Source organism: Amblyomma maculatum, chromosome 1 (assembly GCF_055883805.1).
Source record: "Amblyomma maculatum isolate TAMU_Amacu chromosome 1, ASM5588380v1, whole genome shotgun sequence".
In the NCBI taxonomy this organism is placed as follows: domain Eukaryota; kingdom Metazoa; phylum Arthropoda; class Arachnida; order Ixodida; family Ixodidae; genus Amblyomma; species Amblyomma maculatum.
The window spans coordinates 283,721,898-283,742,351 of record NC_139344.1 but is presented as its reverse complement, the minus strand read 5'-3'; the positions used below and the strand labels follow the sequence as shown (position 1 = coordinate 283,742,351).

General features: G+C 44.5%; 1 protein-coding gene across 3 annotated transcripts; it reads right to left on the bottom strand.

Annotated features, from left to right (window-relative positions):
* Positions 1–3,259: 3,259 nt before the first annotated feature.
* Positions 3,260–20,417, bottom strand: LOC146206711 (uncharacterized). Of its 3 annotated transcripts, XM_084591515.1 has the most exons (5): positions 20,178–20,417; positions 19,195–19,249; positions 17,056–17,178; positions 12,844–12,940; positions 3,260–3,751 (listed from the first exon to the last, which is right to left on the bottom strand). In XM_084591515.1, the coding sequence occupies exons 3-5, from the start codon at positions 17,111–17,113 to the stop codon at positions 3,718–3,720; spliced, it is 189 nt and encodes a 62-aa protein (XP_084447641.1). In that variant the 5' UTR covers positions 17,114–17,178; positions 19,195–19,249; positions 20,178–20,417; the 3' UTR covers positions 3,260–3,717. The 3 variants fall into 3 exon arrangements, with proteins under 3 accessions (XP_084447641.1, XP_084447640.1, XP_084447639.1); XM_084591514.1 differs by lacking the exon at positions 19,195–19,249 and having other exon boundaries at positions 3,275–3,751; positions 17,056–17,145; XM_084591513.1 differs by lacking the exon at positions 19,195–19,249 and having other exon boundaries at positions 3,283–3,751.
* Between the last annotated feature and the right edge of the window lie 37 nt (positions 20,418–20,454).

Genomic DNA, 20,454 nt, shown 5'->3' with positions numbered 1-20,454 from the left:
AGGAACAAAACTGGGTTGACAGCCACATGAGACAACTGTGTAAAAAGAAGAGGCAAAAACAGAGCTCGCGCAAAAAAGGGGCAACTGCAATCTGAGAAGGAGAATAGAAGCTCTCAACAACGAGCCATGCCCAAACACTAAATAGACAACACTGGAACGACATCTGCGATAGACTAGACAAGCAGTCAAGCTCTGTTACCACCTGGAAACTACTCAGACACCTCCTGGATCCAGACAACACCAAAGCTGAAACCGGGAGAAAAATGCAGACTAACACACAATTTCCAAGGGTTGGAGGAGGATATGATCAAACAGATAATACAAAGGTACATAGGGGAAACAAACACCGAAACATTCCCCGATTATAGCGGCGAAAACAACGAGAAGCTAGACCATCTAATTACCATAAGAGAGGTCCAAGCTTCCTTAAACAAGCTCAACAGAAAAACCGTGGCTGGCCCAGTTGGGGTAAGCAATAATATGCTTAGAAACCTTGATGACAACTCACTCCAGCAACTAACAGCATTCATTCAAAAGTGTTGGGAATGGGGGGAGATACCCGGGGAGTGGAAGAATGCAAATCTAGTCCTCATTCCCAAATAAGGAAAAGAACTCAAACTAGAAAACCTTAGGCCAATTTCGTTAACTTCCTGTGTTGGCAAGCTCATGGAGCACCTCATACATAATAGGCTCAGCGGATGCTTGGAAAGTAAGGAACTCTACCCAGACAGCATGCTTGGGTTCAGAAAACAACTATCTACAAACGACGTCATGCTACAAATCAAAGAACAAGTACTGGAAAGGAAGACTAGCGACCCAAGAGTCATAGTGGGACTGGACGCCAGCAAAGCGTTTGACAGCGTCAAACCCCAAGCGATCCTGTCACAGCTCAATCGTCTAAATGTAGGAAGCAAGCTATACAACTATATCAAAAGCTTCCTCACGGACCGAACCGTGAATATAAATTTAGGGGGCACAACAAGACAACATTAGGCTAGGCAACAGAGGGACACCACAAGGATCGGTGCTGTCCCCTACCCTTTTTAGCACTGCAATGATCGGACAGCCAGAACGACTCAGAAAAATAGAGGACCTCTGCCACACTCTCTACGCTGACGACCTCACGCTTTGGGTTGATAGAGGGGGGAGCGATGGCCAGATAGAAGACACCCTACAAAGGGCGATCTGGGAAACGGAAAGCTATCTGAGACCCATAGGGCTAAAATGCTCGCCGGAATAATAGGAGATGCTAATCATGAGCAAGCAGCAGGTCAATATCCAGCTCCTGTTCAACAACATCCCGGTCCCAAGGGTGGACAAGATCAGGATGTTGGGAATGTGGATACAACAAAATGGAAGAAACACAGAAACAATAAACATACTAGAAGCCACGACCAATCAAACTTGCCGGCTTCTCAAAAGGATAGCAAACAAAAACACGGGGATGAAGGAGGCGAACCTACTTAGGCTTGTCCACTCTTTCATCATTAGCCCAATCACCTACGCTATCCGGTACTTAAAGAGAACTAAAGCAGAGAGAGACAAGGTAAACATCCTCATCAGGAAAGGTGTCAAAACAGCCCTAGGTTTACCTGCGTGCACATCAACCGAGACGATCCTCAACGTAGGAGTGTCAAACGCCCTGGAGGAAATGCGTGAGGCGAAACTTACAGCACAATATATCAGACTTGCTGGCAGCAAAACGGGCAGATACATCCTTAGGAAGCTGGGCTACCAAAACCCAGAATTGCGAGAGGGGATAACCGCCATCCCCAAAGAAATTGCCATCAAGTTGAGAATACCCCCCATCCCAAGAAACATGCATCCCATACACAATGAGGAACGCAGGAGAAGCCGACTCCAAAGACTCCAAAGCTCCCTCCTCCAAAAACAAGGGGTAGTGTACACTGATGCGGCAGAATACACAGAAGGGCACCACGCTGCAGTAGTACCTTACTGGAAAAATTGTACGAGATTTGTACAAGACTGCCGTACGCAATTATTGCTGCGTACAGCCTAGGTGAACGTACAGCCTAGGTGAACGTACAGCCTAGGAGAACGTACAGCCTAGGAGAACGTACAGCCTAGGAGAACGTACAACCTAGGTGAACGTACACCCAACGTGGCCGTACAGCCTACGTGAAGTGTACGACATACATGGCATGCATTACTGCGTAATCCCATCACAAAACTAAACGCGTATATATGCAGAGCTGTATGTTAAGAGCTGCCACTGGTCTGTGGGCCAGATGTTTCATGTCCTATTTTCTTCTGCTCCTTGAGGTCTGCTGCATGCCAAAATTTAATCAGTTTATCACCACCTGATTTGCCCGTCCCCTTCGCAGGTTGAATTGGGAAGTTGCGCTTTCTTGTCATGTATTTGACATCGTCGATCAAGTGCAAACCTTAATATGTAGCAGGAGTGTAATGTCACACAATTTATGTTTGGAGACTCTTCAGTCTGCGTTACAATTCTTGTATTTGCATCAAAATGTTTTGAAAATATGTATCATAGTACTGTTGCATGACAGGTGTGTAAAAAATTAGAGCAGTGCAGAATCTGCATTGGAGTAATATGAAAGCACGGATGCTGCTGTTGGTTGCTTAATTCACTTCTTGTTTACCCATTTTAGTCTTTGGTACTTTCAAATTGCGTGCCAACACCCTCCTATGCCCCTTTCCGGCTCTACTTCCGGTTGCGTGTCACATCCTTGACGTCACCCTAATTGACTGATTTGACTATTTTAGTCTTTGGTACTTTCAAATTGCACGCCCAATCCCTTCCTATGCCCTTTTTTTGGCTCAACTTCAGGTAGCGTGGCGTCAGCTTGACTGGTTTAATTAACATGTATTTGATACATCTCGGCCGCACCCTAACTGGCTGACTTAACTATATTTTAGTATTTGATACATTCAAATGTGTCGCCAAGCCATTGGATCACAGTAGACAAGCGGAGTTGTGAACAGCGTTTAACGATCTGGGGGTGGCACAGTGGTAAAGCGCTTGGCTGGGGATCCAAGGGATGGAGGTTAGATTCCCGGTGGAGACAAAATTTTTTTTTTTTTGAGGAGGAGTCGCACACCTCTTAAGCGTTGCTAGGCAATGCTGGCAGAGCTTGGCGAGGAGGCTGCACAGCTGGCCTTGGCTGTGACGTCACACGCATGCGCAGAACTAGGCTATGTGAAGCCACGCGAAGCTGCAGTCTGATACGCGTAGACAAGCTTTCGCTTCAAAAGGTACGGCATGCAAAAACCTGTGCGTGGTTACCGACCCGCACACAGCATGAGGATTGTTCGAGACTCAGGATTCAAAAGATGCAAAACAGCAGTGTGATCTTAGAGGACGAGAGACATTGACATAGGAATGCTACCATGCTATAATGATACTCTGCATGGTTGCAAGGCTCCTACACCACTCCTCATGTTTGTGTTGCGCATAATACTAATATCCCAGCTTTAGGCCTTGTGCAAGGCCTCAATCAGTGTTTGCTGCAGTTGTGACAAAATGTTTTGCCGAAATGATGCCCTCCATGAGATATGCCTCATGTGTAAAGCATGCATGCTTGGAAAAGACACATGTGGTCACCTGGATTGGCTTTATTCATGCCATGTCTCAGCATGGCTGACACACTGCGGTCACAAAACATCTGCTTTCGGTCCACCAGTTTGGAGCTTGGATATAGGTTCCCTTGTTCTGCTGCTGTTGACCTGTTGGGTTCAGGCTTGGATACAGGTTTTCACTGTGCGACGTCTGCAAAATGCAAAAAAAAAGCAGGACTATATCCCAGATCCAAAAATTCAGCTCATGTCTTTCCAAACATTTTGGGAAAGGGACAAGTAGGTGCTATACTATTATTTGACAACAATTCAATTCAAAAAGTTTCGATTCTGAACTACAGAAATCTGAGGAACTGACACGAGCATACAGACTGTTCAGCATCAGACCCCCACAAACTTTAATACCTCAGTCGAACAGATATTTCAAGGGCCTTCGAACCATGTCCTATCGATCAATCAGATAAATGAAGGGGAAATGAGGGTATTCGTTATAATACATGAAGAAAAGAAGCCAACAGTCGGCGAGGCCAAGGAAAGCACTGGGGATTGTACTTTTTTTTTTTCAATTTTTGCTTCGGTAATCACACAAATTAGTAATGTAATCTGTTTAGGGGAAAGATAAACACAAAGTAGAAGCATGTGCCGATGGAGGGGACCAAAGCCACGACCTTCGAATATCGCGTCCGGTGCTCTTCCAACTGAGCTACATCGGCCGCTGTTCCACCTGCTACTTTCTTACGTATTAATGTTGTCTCTATACGAACCTTGAGAGTGTTCACCAGCGCCGCCCTCAACCATAGCGGTGGACGTGGAATGTCCTGTGTTACCGCCAGCGTCACATAGAATGTGATCAAGAGCGAGGGCGAAAGCTGTGCTTTATGCTACCTATGGCTTCAAGACTTCCAGAACCGAGACCCCTGTAGGCGACAAGCAGATAAATGAAGGGGAAATGAGGGTACTCATTATAATACATGAAGAAAAGAAGCCAACAGTCGGCGAGGCCAAGGAAAGCACTGGGGATTGTACTTTATGGGTTTGGTCCCCACCATCGTCACATTGTTTTTCCTTCTACTTTGTGTTTATCTTTCCCCTAAACAGATTACATTACTAATTTGTGTAATTACCAAAGTAAAAATTAAAAATAAAAAGACGAGTACCCTCATCTCCACGTCCACCGCTATGGTTGAGGGTGGCGCTGGTGAACACTCAAGGTTCATATAGAGACAACATTAATACCCAAGAAAGTAGCAGGTAGAACAGCAACCGATGTAGCTCAGTTGGAAGAGCACCGGACGCGATATTCGGAGGTTGTGGGTTCGGTCCCCACCATCGGCACGTTGTTTTTCCTTCTACTTTGCATTTATCTTTCCCCTAAACAGATTACATTACTAATTTGTGTGATTACCAAAGTAAAAATTAAAAAAAAAACACACAAAGTACAATCCCCAGTGCTTTCCTTGGCCTCGCCGACTGCTGGCTTCTTTTCTTCACTATCGATCAATGACATTTGTACACCGCTTCATGAAAAGCTACAATAACTACAAAGTCAAGAGAGCAGTGCAAAACTGGAGATTTAAACGGCCTTCGAGAAGTAGAAGTGTGCACTCTTGGATATGGCCCAGCATACACGGCTAAAGAATAAAAATAAACCTGAAAGATTATGCAATCCTACATATATGATCATATGAAGATGCACCTCGACTCAACCTTCTGCCTCTGCTCCAGAGTGAAGGAAACAGCTGTTCCTCTACTCAAGGCTTGGTTAGAATTCATGACGGCCTCCGAGCGTTCCTTCCAACAAAGTCTTCTTGAGAAATACCATGCGGAAAGAATGCATGGAGACCTTGACTGAAACCTTTAGTCCCAGCGATCCTCGAGGCATTTTTTTTTTAGAAATGAAGCTTTACTTTAATCGCTCCTCGAGTGCAGGAGAAAACAAGTTTTCTCACGAATTTCAAAGTTGCAATGACGTTAATATAGGGCTACTTCGACCTCCACTTGCAAACATGAGGCACTGTAGCGTTCACACGCTGTGCGGACTTCATTCTACTGCATACAAAGCCTTTCATTAAAGCGGATACAATAAGATTCACAGACCCACTCTTTGAAGCATTGGCTCTGTGGGAACCTCAATCTGACTCGAAAATACTGAAACATTGTTTCAAGTACGACCAAGACAAGTCTCCCGAAGTCCATGCAGCTAACGATGAGTATGGATAGCTGTTGTCAGGTGCAGCTTTTAATGCTGTAGTTGATCACCGCATTATACTGCTGTGGTATAGGCATATTTCAAGTTGTCACCTGATGCCTCAGCAACATTTCAGAGCGTGCCGAGTGCCAAATTGCAGCAAGCATTTGACGGCTAACAGCAAACAAAGCATGTGCAGGGGTTTCTATGAACCACTGTGAACAGTGGTGCAATTGTAGGGAATGGCATATTGTAAATAGGAAGAGGGAGGTACCGGAGGTGCAGTTGTGCCATGGAACACCTGTGCTGCACACATCGATGGCTTGCTGATTGCCTCGGTGCATAATGTTTTAGACGCACGGTGCTGTGGGGAGGGGGGGTCAATTCTGTCTTCAGAGTGGCTCAGGGATATTCGCAGTCAAGTACATTTACAATTACAGATCCTAGCTTGCTTGGAAACAAGCAGCATTTGATTCTGGAAAGCCAAATTTCTTGGCTGGGGTGCATGCGCTGCAATATGCTTCTTTGCACTTTACATGTGCTCAACGCTCACCGCCGAGCACTTCGAGTGCAAACACGCAACTAGGTCACTAGATTTCACAGCAATTCTAGCACTTCTCAATGCCTAAATCCTATTCTACACAAGCTTTATGTCAATGACAGAAAATGTTGCCAGACGTGAATTGTTTTCAGCCATTTTTCACAGCTGCCTTGTTCATGCAGTTTGCAAAACATATTTTTGTTCTGTTGTGGCCAAAGAAAGACACAAACGCAGGCAGCCAGGAACGTGAGTTTTATTCACGAATGCCTTTGCTTATATAGCCCTTGTCTTGCGCATGCGCCTAAACTGACATCTGATATTGCGTAAAACAAGAGCTATATAGGCAGAGGCGTTGGTGATAAAACTCACTTCCATTCCCAGCTGCCTGCGTTCGTGTCTTTCATCGGCCACAACAGAGCAGTTTTACTAGGCTGGGACTTTTTTTTATGCAATAAAGCAACTCAGGCTATGAGTAGTGAAGTGCTCCAGAAATTCCAATCACCTGGGGTTCTTTAATGTGCACTGATGTTGCATAGCAAACGGGTGCCTTACTTTTCGTCGCCATCAAAAAGTGGCTGCCGCAACCTATTAGGCTGCGACTCTTGAGGCAGCTTGTTGATGTTGTTCAGAAGGACTTCACATTCGAAAATGACCAGGTTACACGTAGTGGCATGTACTTTCCAGGCCAAATTTTGGCCTTTGTCTTGTCCCTGTAAGCCATGTGTGCTGCCTAGAGTGGAGGGATATTTCTAGAGGATACGAAGTCATAAGAAATGCTGAAAAGCATTCAAGAATCTCAACTGAACCTTGAGTAGAGAAGACTGTTTTCTTCACTTTATAGAGCTGAGGTAGTGTCAAGTCGAGACATGTTTGTGAATTCGACCCCAAGGGCAAAATTTGAATTAAAAACTATTCCACAGGCATAACAGACTCATGCCCTAATGTCAAGTCCTCTGAACGTTCAGAAGCAACCTCTATATTCACAAGCTAACAGAACATGTTTCCCAGGATGCATGAAAAGGCAGCTGTGAAAAACAGCTGAAAACACCTCACTGCCGCTGCGATACAGTTCATGTAGAACATGACATGCATTGAGAAATGTGAAATTTAGTGACCAAATTTGTTTATTAGGGTTTGGTTTGATGTTGCTGCTACACTTGCTCTTTGACCTTGCAGGGCTCAGGGGCAAGGGGAGAAAACATGCATGCTGCTTTGCAACGTATGCACCCAAACAAACAAATTGAACTCCCTGATTGGTTTACAAACAAAGCTGGGAGCCACAATGGTCACTGTGCTTGAAAAGCCATGCCTTCTGCCTACCGTGAATATGTCTCCACAAAACGAGTGAACCAGCCACTTAGACAGCACCGCGAGTCTGAAGACGTCTGTACTACCCTGATATGACAACTAAGCCATTGATGCCTCTAGCACAAATGTTCATTGTTCCAAAGGCTCAACTGCGCTGCTAGTGGGCCCCCAGCTTCCTTTATACGTATGTGCTAAGACCAAAAATGGGAAGACTGCCCAATAGGGGGTGATGAAGAGGCCATGTTTGATGTTTCAATGTCCGAAAGGGGGGGGGGGGGGGGAGGCTGCCACTTTCAGGCAGTGTCTGATGAGTCCTAATCTAAACATCCTGAGCATACACACATGCAGCAGCAAGCGTGCAATACATGTCTAAAGCTGTACGCCGAGATATCTACAGGCCGTCACCGAGTGTTCTCGCTGTCTCCATAGCTCAAGCAAAACTGATCTGCGTGCCCACCACCGCAGTTTTCTCTCAGCACCATCGGAGTGCTGTAAGTCTTCAATTCAAAACCATTACTAGCCCTTTTACACGTAATGTCGTCTGCGACCGTTGTTGGCTGTGATGGTTCTGAAAGAAGAGCAATCACGCCATTGTTGTGCATAGAGCAGCTTGGTAAGATGAGGCATGCGGCTGAGCTCAATACAGGAGGATCAGATGGCGTGACATTTGGAAAAACCCTTTAACGTGAAGTGCACCGAGCAGCTGCCCTTAGTTCAGATCGAAAGCGAAGCCAGCAAAGCATCTATATCTACTGTGGCTGCATTAGCTGTGCACCGCTGCCTACAAGAAACGCAGTACATCAACTGTGTGTGCAGCCAGCCACACCTACTCTCGCTCAGCTAAAGTCTGCTTTGATTGATTTCCTGCTTAGCCAATGATGCCAATGGTGCTAGTGGGGCCTTTGATGGAGATGCTGGCAGTTAAGACGTGGCTGCTGATTCCGCAGTGCCGGTTTTGCAAAAGCCATTCTTTGCAGGCAGAAGCCCCTTATCGAAACATTTAGGGCAGTGATCGTGCAATCAGAAAGTTCGGTCAAAAATCTGGTTTTCTGGAAAATCAAAGGGTTGGAAGGTATGTACGCAACATGCCTTTCCCCACAAGTGTGTCCCTGTCTCTGGAAGTCACCATGCAGAGCAAACTTGCTCTTAGTCCTCAAATGTGTATCATAGCTCTGCATTAAGTAGGTTCTGAAACATTGCTCCCATATAGTGACAATTTGAAATGTGCAGCACCACAGAAGTATGTGATGATCAATTACAGCATTGCAGTTTGTGATAGGCCATGGTTATGCATACTTGGTGTCAAAAGCTGGGATGTCAGGAGGGTAGCCAAAGCTGTATCCACGAAACAATATGCCAGACGTTCTGGGTTGAACAGGGTTGACCTGGGCCGTCACTCAGCCAATGCTTCACAAAACAGATCTGTGCATACTCACTGCATCCACTTTTGTGAAAAGCTGGATAAACTCGCAGAACAAAGCACAAATAGCGAGCAAATGATATAATGTCCCGTGTTTACAAGTTGAGTGGCAGTCGATGAGCCCTCAAGGTCACCTAACTGCCAACAAATGAAAAGCAGGCATTGAGGGCTGCATGGAGTTGAAGTTCAAGTGAAAGTATTTTTTGTGAAGTGCCAATTTCCTGTCACGATACTCAATCTCACAAGCTGTACGCTGCCCTGCGAATGGCACAAGAGCCCTGGCCCATTCAGGATCATACAGATTATAATAGGTAATTGTGCTCCTACATGCCTCTTGCTCCTTGAACTGACCAGGGTGAAAATGGGGGCACAATTATCTACAAAGGCTCTTTGCAAAACTAAAGAGTATCAGCTATCCTGCATAGCGCAATTCCTGTGGGAAAATATTTTTGCAAGTCCTGGGTGCACAGTCACGTCACACATGGATGACGTAGCCTATACGACACATATATGTATCTCCTAGATTTTTTTTAACAGATGCGCACTGCTCAGTCAAGACGAGATGCGCGGGAATGTAGTGAGCACTGATTCTGTGCGTTTGCAATTTTTTGCTTTCGTTCTGTTTCTTTCGATAGTTTAGTGTACAGCTTGTATGGGTATGCAAAGCTACGCGGGGACTCTGGAGTTGTCGGCTTTTTCGCATCATGTCACAGGGATGGTGCGTTTGCTCTCCGCAGTGTAATGAATATGTGCAAGAGTACTTGCCGTATGTGGGGCTGCATATATTCAGTACCAGAGCTTGAGTTATTTGCGTTATACACATGCAGTTTTGTAGTGGCGCAAAAAATTATTCTGTCGAGACAGAGTATCTTCTGAACGGTGCATAAACATTGATGTTTGGATTAAGCCATGAAATAGTATACAAGATGTTTCACACAAGGTTTGGTTTGGGGTTTAATGCCCCAAAGTGATTCAGGCTTGTATCACATAGCGGGCTTAACTTAAGGTACAAAACCTGCCCCAGTGCACGGGCACAGAAGCAGCCAAATCTTCAGTGCTCCCTCCACTGCCACTCAGGCTATCGCAGCGCACACCTCACTGCTACGGGAAAAAAGGAGCAAGCGTGCATACTGCTCTGTGCTTTGCCAAGGGCAGCTCCAGGCGGTCACTCGTTTGAAACAGCACCACCTGCGCTGGCCAAGCCCCCCCCCCCCCCCCCGCCCCCATTTTTTTATCCTCTCCGCACTACTAAGTAAAAAATAAAGGAAGAAGCATACATGCTGCTGTGCGCTTAGCTCAGAAAACAGCTAGACCCCCCTCCCACTACCTCCACTCCCCCTTCCCACCCACCCACAATTTATTGAGCGCCCCGGGCAGCTTGAAGCAGTCACTCGTTTTAAAGCACTTTGACAGCCAACCTCCCAGTACCCTTTCGTCCTTCCCGCATAGACGAGAAAGACCTTGCAGCCCTTTTCTCACTCCCTCCCAGTAGAATGAAAAAGGAAAAAAAAACCGCCACGCAGGATATGCACGAATAATACAGACACGTCACTTTTGTGTCAACAAGGTATGAGTTGCTTTGGCCTGAGCAGAAGATAGGGAGGACTAAAGATTTGACTGCTTCTGTGCACAGTGTGTTAGAGCACAGGGCTCAATCGGCCACCTTTGTACCTTAAGTTAAACCCGTTACATGAAACAACTATAGTGCTAAAAAATTGTTAGTTCAATAACTAAGCCACATCTTGTATAAATTCACAGCTTAATTTCAAACATCAACATTTATGTGCCCTTAGAAGATGCTCTCAGTCTTGACAGCTACTTCTTTTCACCACTACAAAACTGCAAGTGTGTGGTGTGCATGTGTGCAAATAACTCATGCGCTATAAATATGTTCGCAGCCCCACATAGGGTCAGTACCCTTGCACATTTTCATTACAATGAGGAAAACAAACGCACAATCCCACTGCGAAGAAGCAGACTCATGACTCAGTTCTTGTGTCGCTCGAATATCAGCAACCCTGCCAAACCACCAGAAGAAAAAGAACGAAAGCTAAGCAAAAATTGCGAACACACAGAATCAGTGCTCACTCCACATTCCCCTGCATCGTGCCTTTTGACTGAACAGCGCTTTTCTCTCAAGAAAAAAAAGAATACAAACTCCACGAGTAATGTGTAGGTGACATATAGTAGGCTATGTCAATGAAGTATTATGTGATTGTGCACTGAGGACCTGCAAAAATATTCTCCCAATCCCCGTTGCAGCAGAAGTTGGGTGCCATGCTGAATATTTCTGTATTAAGTCTCATGTTATGCACGAATCTTGGGAGGAGCATGCCTTCTCTATTGAAAACCAGAAGGGAAGGGAGGGGGGTTATGAATGGTACCTGTAAGGTTAAGGTGCTCTTAAGAGCTTAATCCCTTTAATAGAGAGAGCAAACCAATACAGAGTGGAGCAGGTAATGGATGTAGTCATTGTCACAAGAGATGTCTCTTGGCAGCACCCTATTTCTGCCCCCAAAACAGGTTTTACCGCCACAGTGAAGGGGTTTTCGCTGAGGAGAGAAGCACTGCAGAAGTATTCTGCCAGAACAACCCCATACCGCCATTTACATTTGCTGAAACTTGTGAGTTCTCCCTCCTCACTCATAAATTATGAGGATGTGCTTTGGTCTACTCTCCATGGAAGGGGTATGGTATCGGTTACCTTTAAGCCTCAAAACAATGCTTTTCACAAACACGCACATATTTCAAGGCGGAAGCAAGGCCACCTGTTTCTTGCCACATTTGTTATCATCAGCAGCTGCATTTCAATGAGGACAGAAGCCAGCAACACTTTCCTCAGTAGTTTGTAGTACCTCCGCCGCCAATACAGCTAGCCGAGAAGTAATAACTGCTTGACGTGATTCCACATGCACAAATTACATCAGCTTAACACTTAAAAGTACAGATAACACTGAATTTTCCCATCCAATTAAACGCTCAACCACTTCCTTCTCAGTTGCTGCAGTGCTACTGGCATCCCGGTACGTGGCATTCCAGCCATGGCGGTATGGTGAAAATCTGCAACCAGTATGCACTCAAGAACTCTGATCACATGTGGCCGGCCTGCCACTACTCAGAATACTGTCAATCATATTCAAATGAAAGATGGTAGTACTTATGAGAAAGCAGTGCAATGTCAAGACTACTGAAACCTATATCGACTGCATTGCCCCTACTGTACTCTGCTAATTTAACTTGCAGTCAGAGGAATATAACTAGCCCAACAACTGCAGCAACCACAGTGAAGGTGCATGAGCTTCACTTCAAGGTGTACTATCCTCACATCTTATAAAATCAGCTGGTAATGAGATTTGTTTCAAAACTTCTGGCTTTTCCTACCTTAAAAAGAAACTTGCATTTTCTGTAAAATAGCATTTTAGTGAATAGAATGCAGAAATGTATAACACAAGCTAGCTTCAGCTTGTCCTCAATGTCCTTTTATTACCCTAAAGCTGAACATGAGCTATGAGAGACATCATGAAAGAGGGCTTCTGGGCTAATTTCCAGAGCCCTCCCTCTTCCACAAAAAGTTCTTTAAACTGTGCACTGGCACTGCCCAACATGTAGGCAAATTTGCATTTTGCCTGTATCGACAGGCCCCAGGCACCATTCCATTCCATATTCTCAGGCTCAGCAGCCAAATGCCATAGCCAGTAAGCAATGGCAGCAATCAAAGAAAACACTGAAGAAACCTGAACCTCAAAATAAACATAAGGAGCCACAAATGCAATAGTAGGTTAGGCAGATAAGAAACTACACATGCTGAAAAATGTCTTCAGCACTTACATCAATGTCCTACTTGCCCACCATAGCACTGTGTGATTCTGGCAAAGGGTATTGTAGAGCTTGAAGAAGCCATTGCTTTGAAGCCACATGGAGCTTGCTGTAAGGTAAAAAGTACCATGAACCAACAAATCAAAGCGTAATATAGTGCAAGACCTACATGCAGAGGCTTTGTGAGCAAGAAATAAAGGCATAGAATAGGAACACCACAATACTTTTTTTTTTCTTGAAATGATGCGTGGCATGCTGGTGTAAGTCACTGTATGAATTCGCCTCTGCCTGCTAAGTAATCCTAGATTAATATTTTTTTGGATTCAAACTTTCACTTTAGGATTGAATTCGTTGAAGGGCGACTGCCTATAAAGCCAGAGAAGAAACAATGTTGACATCACCCGAGACATACCAATACTGAAATAAATCCTTTCACTCCATCTCGTCGCCAGCCTGGCAAAAGAACAGGTCAGGCATCACAGTGCCCCTAGTTACAAATAAAGCATTTACTTGATTTTAACTGCAAGTACATTTTAACATCAACCTATCCATAATCCACTAATGCCCACTAGGCCCAAGATCAGACAAGCTCTCCCTTTATGCTTTATATCGAGCGAGCCTCTTAATTTGTAGTGCAGGGCCTTAATACATGCCTGTAACTACAATACTACTTTTCTAAGAGATGTGGAACTTCATTAGAATTCATTTTATGACCTAAGTAGCAGAAATTGTATTTTATCTTGAAACAAGCAGCCCAAAAAAACAAGGCTGTGAAAGGAGACAAGACAGGCGCTAACTTGCAACATATAAAGGAGTCAAGCAACAATGCAAACCACTCAATCACTTATAAGCAGAAAGCAAAACATGGGTCACTAAAATTTAAGAGCACTTCCCTAATCTAGATATCCCAACTCACTGCATGTTAACACGATGGACGGCTCACTAGCACATTCATTACCTAGTCGTGAAATGCCTTCAGCTTCAATGATTTTCCAGCTGATTTGAAATGGATGACAGCCAGAATGTGCGCAGCTGAAAGAAACTGAAAGCAACCAGTGCATTCTTTACAATGCACAGCCAAGTTGGTACCTCTACCTATATCTACATAAATGGAACCGCTCGGATATTTTAGTGATTGATGTTTTGCTGTCTGCTTATCAGTGACTGAGCAGTTTGCGGCGTTGCTTGGCTTTATATATTTCATGTTTGCATCAATAAAATTTAGTTGCGAGTTACTGCCTGCTTGCCTCCTTTCACATCCTTGTTTTTTCGTGCTGCTACTTTCAAGATGACGCCTTACCAACCCATGCAAATTGCCATCCTTCTCAAAGTATGTTAGTCAAAGAAATTTACTTCATTTGGTACTGACCAACACACATGACCAGGTTTGATGCAACTTAAAGGCGATCAAAGAGAGTATCATCATAGAGCATGAAAGTTGGCTCAGAAATGCACCTCTCCATGCCAGTGTAGCCTGCACAGACATGAATTTCTGTGGTAAACAAAACACTGGGCTGCTGCAAGGGTGGTACAGCAGAAGCAGAGGGTGCTCCGACAGTAAGAGGAAATATGGCATTGAATCTTGCTATACACGGAGACATGTTGTGGGCTAAGCAGCCAAGGTACGAAAGGAAAGGAGACAAGTTTTAGTCTCTTTGCCGAGGAGAGTGGTTTGCTCACTATTTGGGCTAGGCATGTGCAGGCTTGAAGTGAAGGGAGAAAGTTGGAGAGTTAATGCAAGGTCACTAGCGCTGAAGTAACCCACTCTACATGGCAAGGGAAGAGAGGTATGTTGCCTTCACTTTCTTGCCTAGCTTCAGCTGCATAGCCAGACATTTAACCCTGAGTATAGTGATGTGCTACTGTGTAGAATTGAACACTGAAAGTAGCACAGGAGTACAGCATCATTATTCTATCCATGATAAACAGGTAATACAGGTAAAGAGCATGCTGCGCTCTAAGGTTGCTGACGGCGTATTTACTTATCTTACATTAAAAAAAAAAGTTAGTGACCCATAAATATGATACTTCTGCTATTATGAGAACTCCACAGCTATGTAAATTGCATGAAGAAAGTGAACCTATGGATAGCTTGCGCTGACGACTCACTAGGCACCCACTGGTGAACCAAAAGTAGAGCAAAAATCTGTCTAATTTGCATTCACCATCTTCATCATGCAGGTATTGCAGACACTAAGCACAGTTCACCATCATAGCACTTATGATATCATCCAAGCCATCTATAAAAGCTACCCAGATTATCACATGAACATTTCAGTAGAGATATGACTTTCCAAGGGTCATATTATGACACTGACCAAATTCTCATGAAAAAAAAAATTATGACCAAATCAGCACCTTTCTCGGAGTTCAGTGCATGGGCGTGAGATATGCTTTTACACTTCTTTTCGTCAACTGCTACTGTTTCAGGAAAAGGGGTCATCAAACTAAGTAACCTGAGTAGAGTTGCAAACAACGAAATTTAGGAGTGTGGTGAGGGGCAGACTTTGTGGCATTGCGAAGGTACTCTACTAATGCTAACAGTAGGCAGCCTTGATTTGATCATGGTGTTAACATGCCAAAGAAACTGACTTCGAGGGTCAGCCATTGTAGATAGCTCTGGATAATTTCGACCATCTACGCTTCTTTAATGTGCACTGACACTATAAAGCACATGGGCACCTAGCATTTTTCCACCATCGAAATGCAACCACCCCAGCTAAGACCGAGCCCGCGTCACCCAGCTCACTAGTCAAATGTCCTAAACGCTGAAGCTGCCACAGCAGGGTGTAGGCAGCCTTGAGGCAGGGTTGCATTTGCAGGCATGTTTTGTACAAGTCAAGCTTATATAAGCTAGGTATGGCCAAACTGTGGTTCATGAGTAGCATGAGGCTCCTTGCAAAGTCCAGGTGCAGTTCACGACTGCTTGGCACCTGTCCACCTCTCACCATTCACAGTATTTCTGCATCTACAGCCAGCTTCTTTTTTTTTTAGGAAAAAACAAAACAAAAATACAGCCAGCTTCTCTGTTCTTTCCCCTTTAAGTTCCAAACCACCTTTTGTTTAGTATTCTTTTGAACAATGAAACAATGTGCCACCCTATGGACACACATCTAACAGAGCTGCTCACGACTGTAAACATGCTCATTCGAGAACTTCAATCTGCTTGCTTTACAAATGGGGCAGTAGAGGCATATTAACAGTCGTGGCATGAGTTCTTCACTCTGACCACCTGCTTTGTTAAATAAAAAAAAAAAGTCATTATCATCATTTACTTTGCTCTTTGTAAAATTGCCTTTTTAGTCTAGAGTTCTCATTAAAGGTATGGCAGCTGTTGCTGTAGGCCCATAGTTAACGAGCTGTCTGACATATGCCCGCACTGCACTCGCTTGCTCATACATGGAGCTGAGCCTTAGCAACCTTCGTGGTGATGCAAAGAGATGTTTGCCCATGCTAACATCTTGGCATTTCCATAATGGCGCAGATCAGTGTCTCCACTCCCACTTGTGCTGTGAGCATTCCTGTCACTAGCACATATTGAAACCAAAAGCGATGGCAGCAGGCAATGTGACATATGCCAGCAGAGAGATGTTCACTTGCTTTTCCTCCACACATAGTGAATTACAATCCCAGAACTTAAGTGGATTGCCCGCTCCACAACAGAGCACCTGCATCCAGCACAGATTGTGTCCCGACTGTGTTTGGAACTCATGCTAGCGCAAGTAGGTAGTGCCCATGGACTGACAGAGGAATTGCCAGTCATTCTGTGCGCTAGCCTGTGCTTCGTGTACACATGTCGTCTGTTTTAAACCTGTAATAGGTCTTAGAATGGTGTTGACCTCAACAGTTTATGCCATTCTTTCAGATAGTCTAGTGCGGGCAAGCATGGTAAGATTTCTTTGGCACTATTCTCAAATAAAACAAAGGCTCAGATCACTGTTTTCACTGTTTCAGAGTTGAGGAATGGCTTCGAGTTCACAAATAGCACACAAAGATTGTTTCTGCACATAGTTTTCCAGTCGCACTCTGAGCTGAGGTCTTTAAAAAAGATTATTGCAGAATACTGCTGCTCTCAGACTTGCTGTCCTCAAAAGTGAGCACTAGTTCATGACAGCAATTTGCATTCGTAGCAGCGGCAAGTACCAATAGTCGATTATTGCAGAGGGCACAGCAAGCGCAGCAGAGACAATCTACTGGAAATGGTAGGTGCAGCTGAACACATACTCAAGTAAATTTCCAGCCGGTCCTGTTGATTTCGGCAGAGCAATCCAGACTGCTCCATGGAGCGATCTTGGCTCAGCAATCGCTCCTCATCTGCATTTGGAAGATGAAACCTGTGTTCCGGATCTGCATTTGGAATACAGTTGGTCCAAAATGAGCAGAAAAGAATGTTCTGTAAGTGACCACAGTCTGTTATTGGAATTCACCATTAACAGAGTCTTACTATCTACCACCTCGATCTGCTCATAATTTAAGTAGCATTATAAGTCTGTAATCCTGCAGGGACCTCCGATCTCACACAAAGGATTCAGTGGCGCAGCAGGCACAACACACATCAAGAGGTGCCAGATAGTGTAACTTGTAAGAAATGTTATGCTAACTCTTCGTTACTTGCTAGCAGAGCAAACAGTATGTCCGTCATCAAACCTTCTTTTAAACCCCACTTCATGGCGATGGAAAAAGGCATTTCGAGTCCACTTGAGGTCTAACTTAGTACAGTAGCGATGAACAAGCCCCTGAGCCTGCCATGTGCCAAGGCGTAAATGCGCTTCACTGTATTGCACGGGTGAACAACCGGAAGGCTGGAAGCTTGAACAATCTGTTTCCAGAAAATGGTGACGTTGTTTGAGCAGTTAGGTTGAATAATAAGCAAGCACTCTGCCCGTACCTTCATCTACTGGATTTCCTCTCAAAGGTATGTATGCCCAGCAAACAATGTCTGCAACTTAATCCAGGAGTAAAATCACAGCATGTTCTGAGGACTTCGATCATAACATTGAGTTTTTGATCATTCCAGTCACCTCAACATCAAATCCAAGACATATGTGGCAGCTTATGGAACATTCGCACATACAAAACACACCGAGAAATGCAAGCCAGTCAGTCTAAAGGCAGCCTATCATCCTCATATTGTTCATAGCCTTCCTAGTGCCACCAAGTTTGCTTCCCTACCACCCTCTGAACATGCAATGTTCCACCCCAACTCGGGTTACACACAAGCAGTGCACCAAGAAAGGCAAAAGTTCATCCCTAGCTCCCACTACGTCAACTCGGAAGAATGTGCAGAGTCGGACCAGATATATAAATTTTCACAAGAGAATTCAGTCAAGTGCCATCTTTCCATCTTTCAACTTTACTTGCTCTCTAGCAGATCTAGCTTGGATTCATTTTGCACTCAAAGCTCAAGTTATGTTTCAACAACTTCAACATATTTATCAGGACTGCAGTGCAACTGCCTCTATTATCCAACCCTTTTTTTTTTTTTTTTTTTGCTGAAGTTGACATGGTGAGTGAGCAGTCTAGTTATACAATAATTTTTTTCAGTTTTAACAGACAATTAGAGAAATAATTTTTGTGAGCTTTCCTTTTTAAAGCTGCTTTGCTGACAAGTTCCTGCCTGCAAGCCAGTGAAGAAAATGTGGGATTATAGCTATCTGCACACTTCCATTAAATGATCTCAACACTGACATGATGATCAAGTGATATCTAGGAAGATATTGGCACCAGCGCAGCAAGCAGTCTGCTGCTTGTGCATCATGACGGGCCAATGCTATCGAACTGCCAAACCTTTTATCATGTCAAAACACGCTCACCCGATCAATTATGAATTGTGAAAGGCTACGCACTGAAAAGTGGAAACACATCCATCCAAAAAGTAAAAAGAAGTAAATTGCAGAATGTAACGTGACTGTTCAAACTATGTATGGAAGTGCATGCGGCCACCAAACGATTCATAAATGTGGTAGCCATTCATGAGCTAGATCCAGACACACCACCACTTGTTGTTGCGACTAAAGGAAGAAGATAACGAAAATGCATGGGCCTACTACTGGCTCTGTAGCTGAGCCACCTCCACTGCCTCGTGCGGACAGAAGAGAAAATAGAGAAGAAAAAAGTGGGAGAGAGAGGCACGTCGCAACAGCCGTCGTCCACCACTGAAACGGTAGTAGGTACAAAGACTGCCTACAACAGATAGAAATCCAGTGGCAGGCTAGCCCCCGCCGCAAGCTGCGGTGACCTACCAATCGCAGCACCGTAGGGCCAGGAGCAGCCACCCCCCGAAACCACTTCCTTATCAACATCTACAGTTGTTTCTACAAAACATGCATAAATTTAAACAAAAACACCACACTGGTATGATACCTTGAGCAAAGGCTTGTTTTGCTTGGAATCCTGCATGCACTCCTCAATTTAAAACCTGCATGAATTTCATACACTGAGTACAAAAAAACCTGCACACATTTTGATTCACATTTCATATCAGGGAAGATGTCGATGGGGCATCTTAGCACAATTAGTTCAGATTTTTTTGCTTCATTTTTAGATAATTACAGAAGAAAATCAATACTATTGGTACTGTTGAATGCATAATTAACTTTACACCTTACTGCTATTTCTGGACTGAAGGCCTGAGTTTGGTGTCTGTCATTTATATGCACTTTGTAGTTTTTGTGGATTACTTCAGTCAAAACAAATTATGCAAAAGAAAATGTGAAGCCAATACAGGTGAAAAAATTCAAAAATAGCTAAAAAAACTTTTTTTTTTTTTTTTGCCTTCTACTTGCACCCAAGGCTCGACAATGGTGCTTTAAGTACGATTACAGCTGAATCATACTGCCGTCGCGTGTTCGCCGGCTCCTTATCCCATAATCCGCAATATTTATAGAACATTTGAATAATGAGCTAGCCCTGTCGTAACGCAGGTAGGTTTTACCGCTTATTCAGTCCGTGTAAATTCAATGCACAAGCGCCGGAGCTTCAACTGCAGCACAACGTAAGGACCGGGTCGAGGCACTTACGAAGTTGCCCATACTAAATTCTTGCCGAAGGCTGAATCGCAGTACGGCACCGGCATCATGCACTCCGCAATGAGCTTACGAATGATGATTTGTACGGCATATTTTACTCCAATCGTGCAGCCCACGACACTGTCTCTTTTCCAAGACACTGCAAAAGCATTAACACCCCCCCCCCCCCCCCCCCCTTACTTTGTCAAAACCAAACAACCGTTTGTTATGAACGCGTCTTGTTGTTTACGAACTAACAAACTAGCATTGTGTTGGCATGCATGACCAGTTCTGCGCTGTTTTCAGAAGAATGTGCAGGACAGAAGGAAATTTACTTACATCTGAGATGCCAAACGTGTCCCGGGTGGTGACCGCCCTCCAATAGTCCCGCCGTCAGCGTAGTGTTTCCAGTGAAAGCGCACAAAGGAAGACGCACTATCTGTTGGGCACGCCGGCACACTTTTTGCACAGGTTTACACAGAACCTGACGACGCTTCTGCACATCGCACGAGCTATTTTGCTGCGCTTTGTGCCTCGCAAATCTCGAGAGCATGACGCCGCCAGCAGCACAAAAGAAAGCGCGACGCCGCCACCAATGGCTATGACTAGCACTACA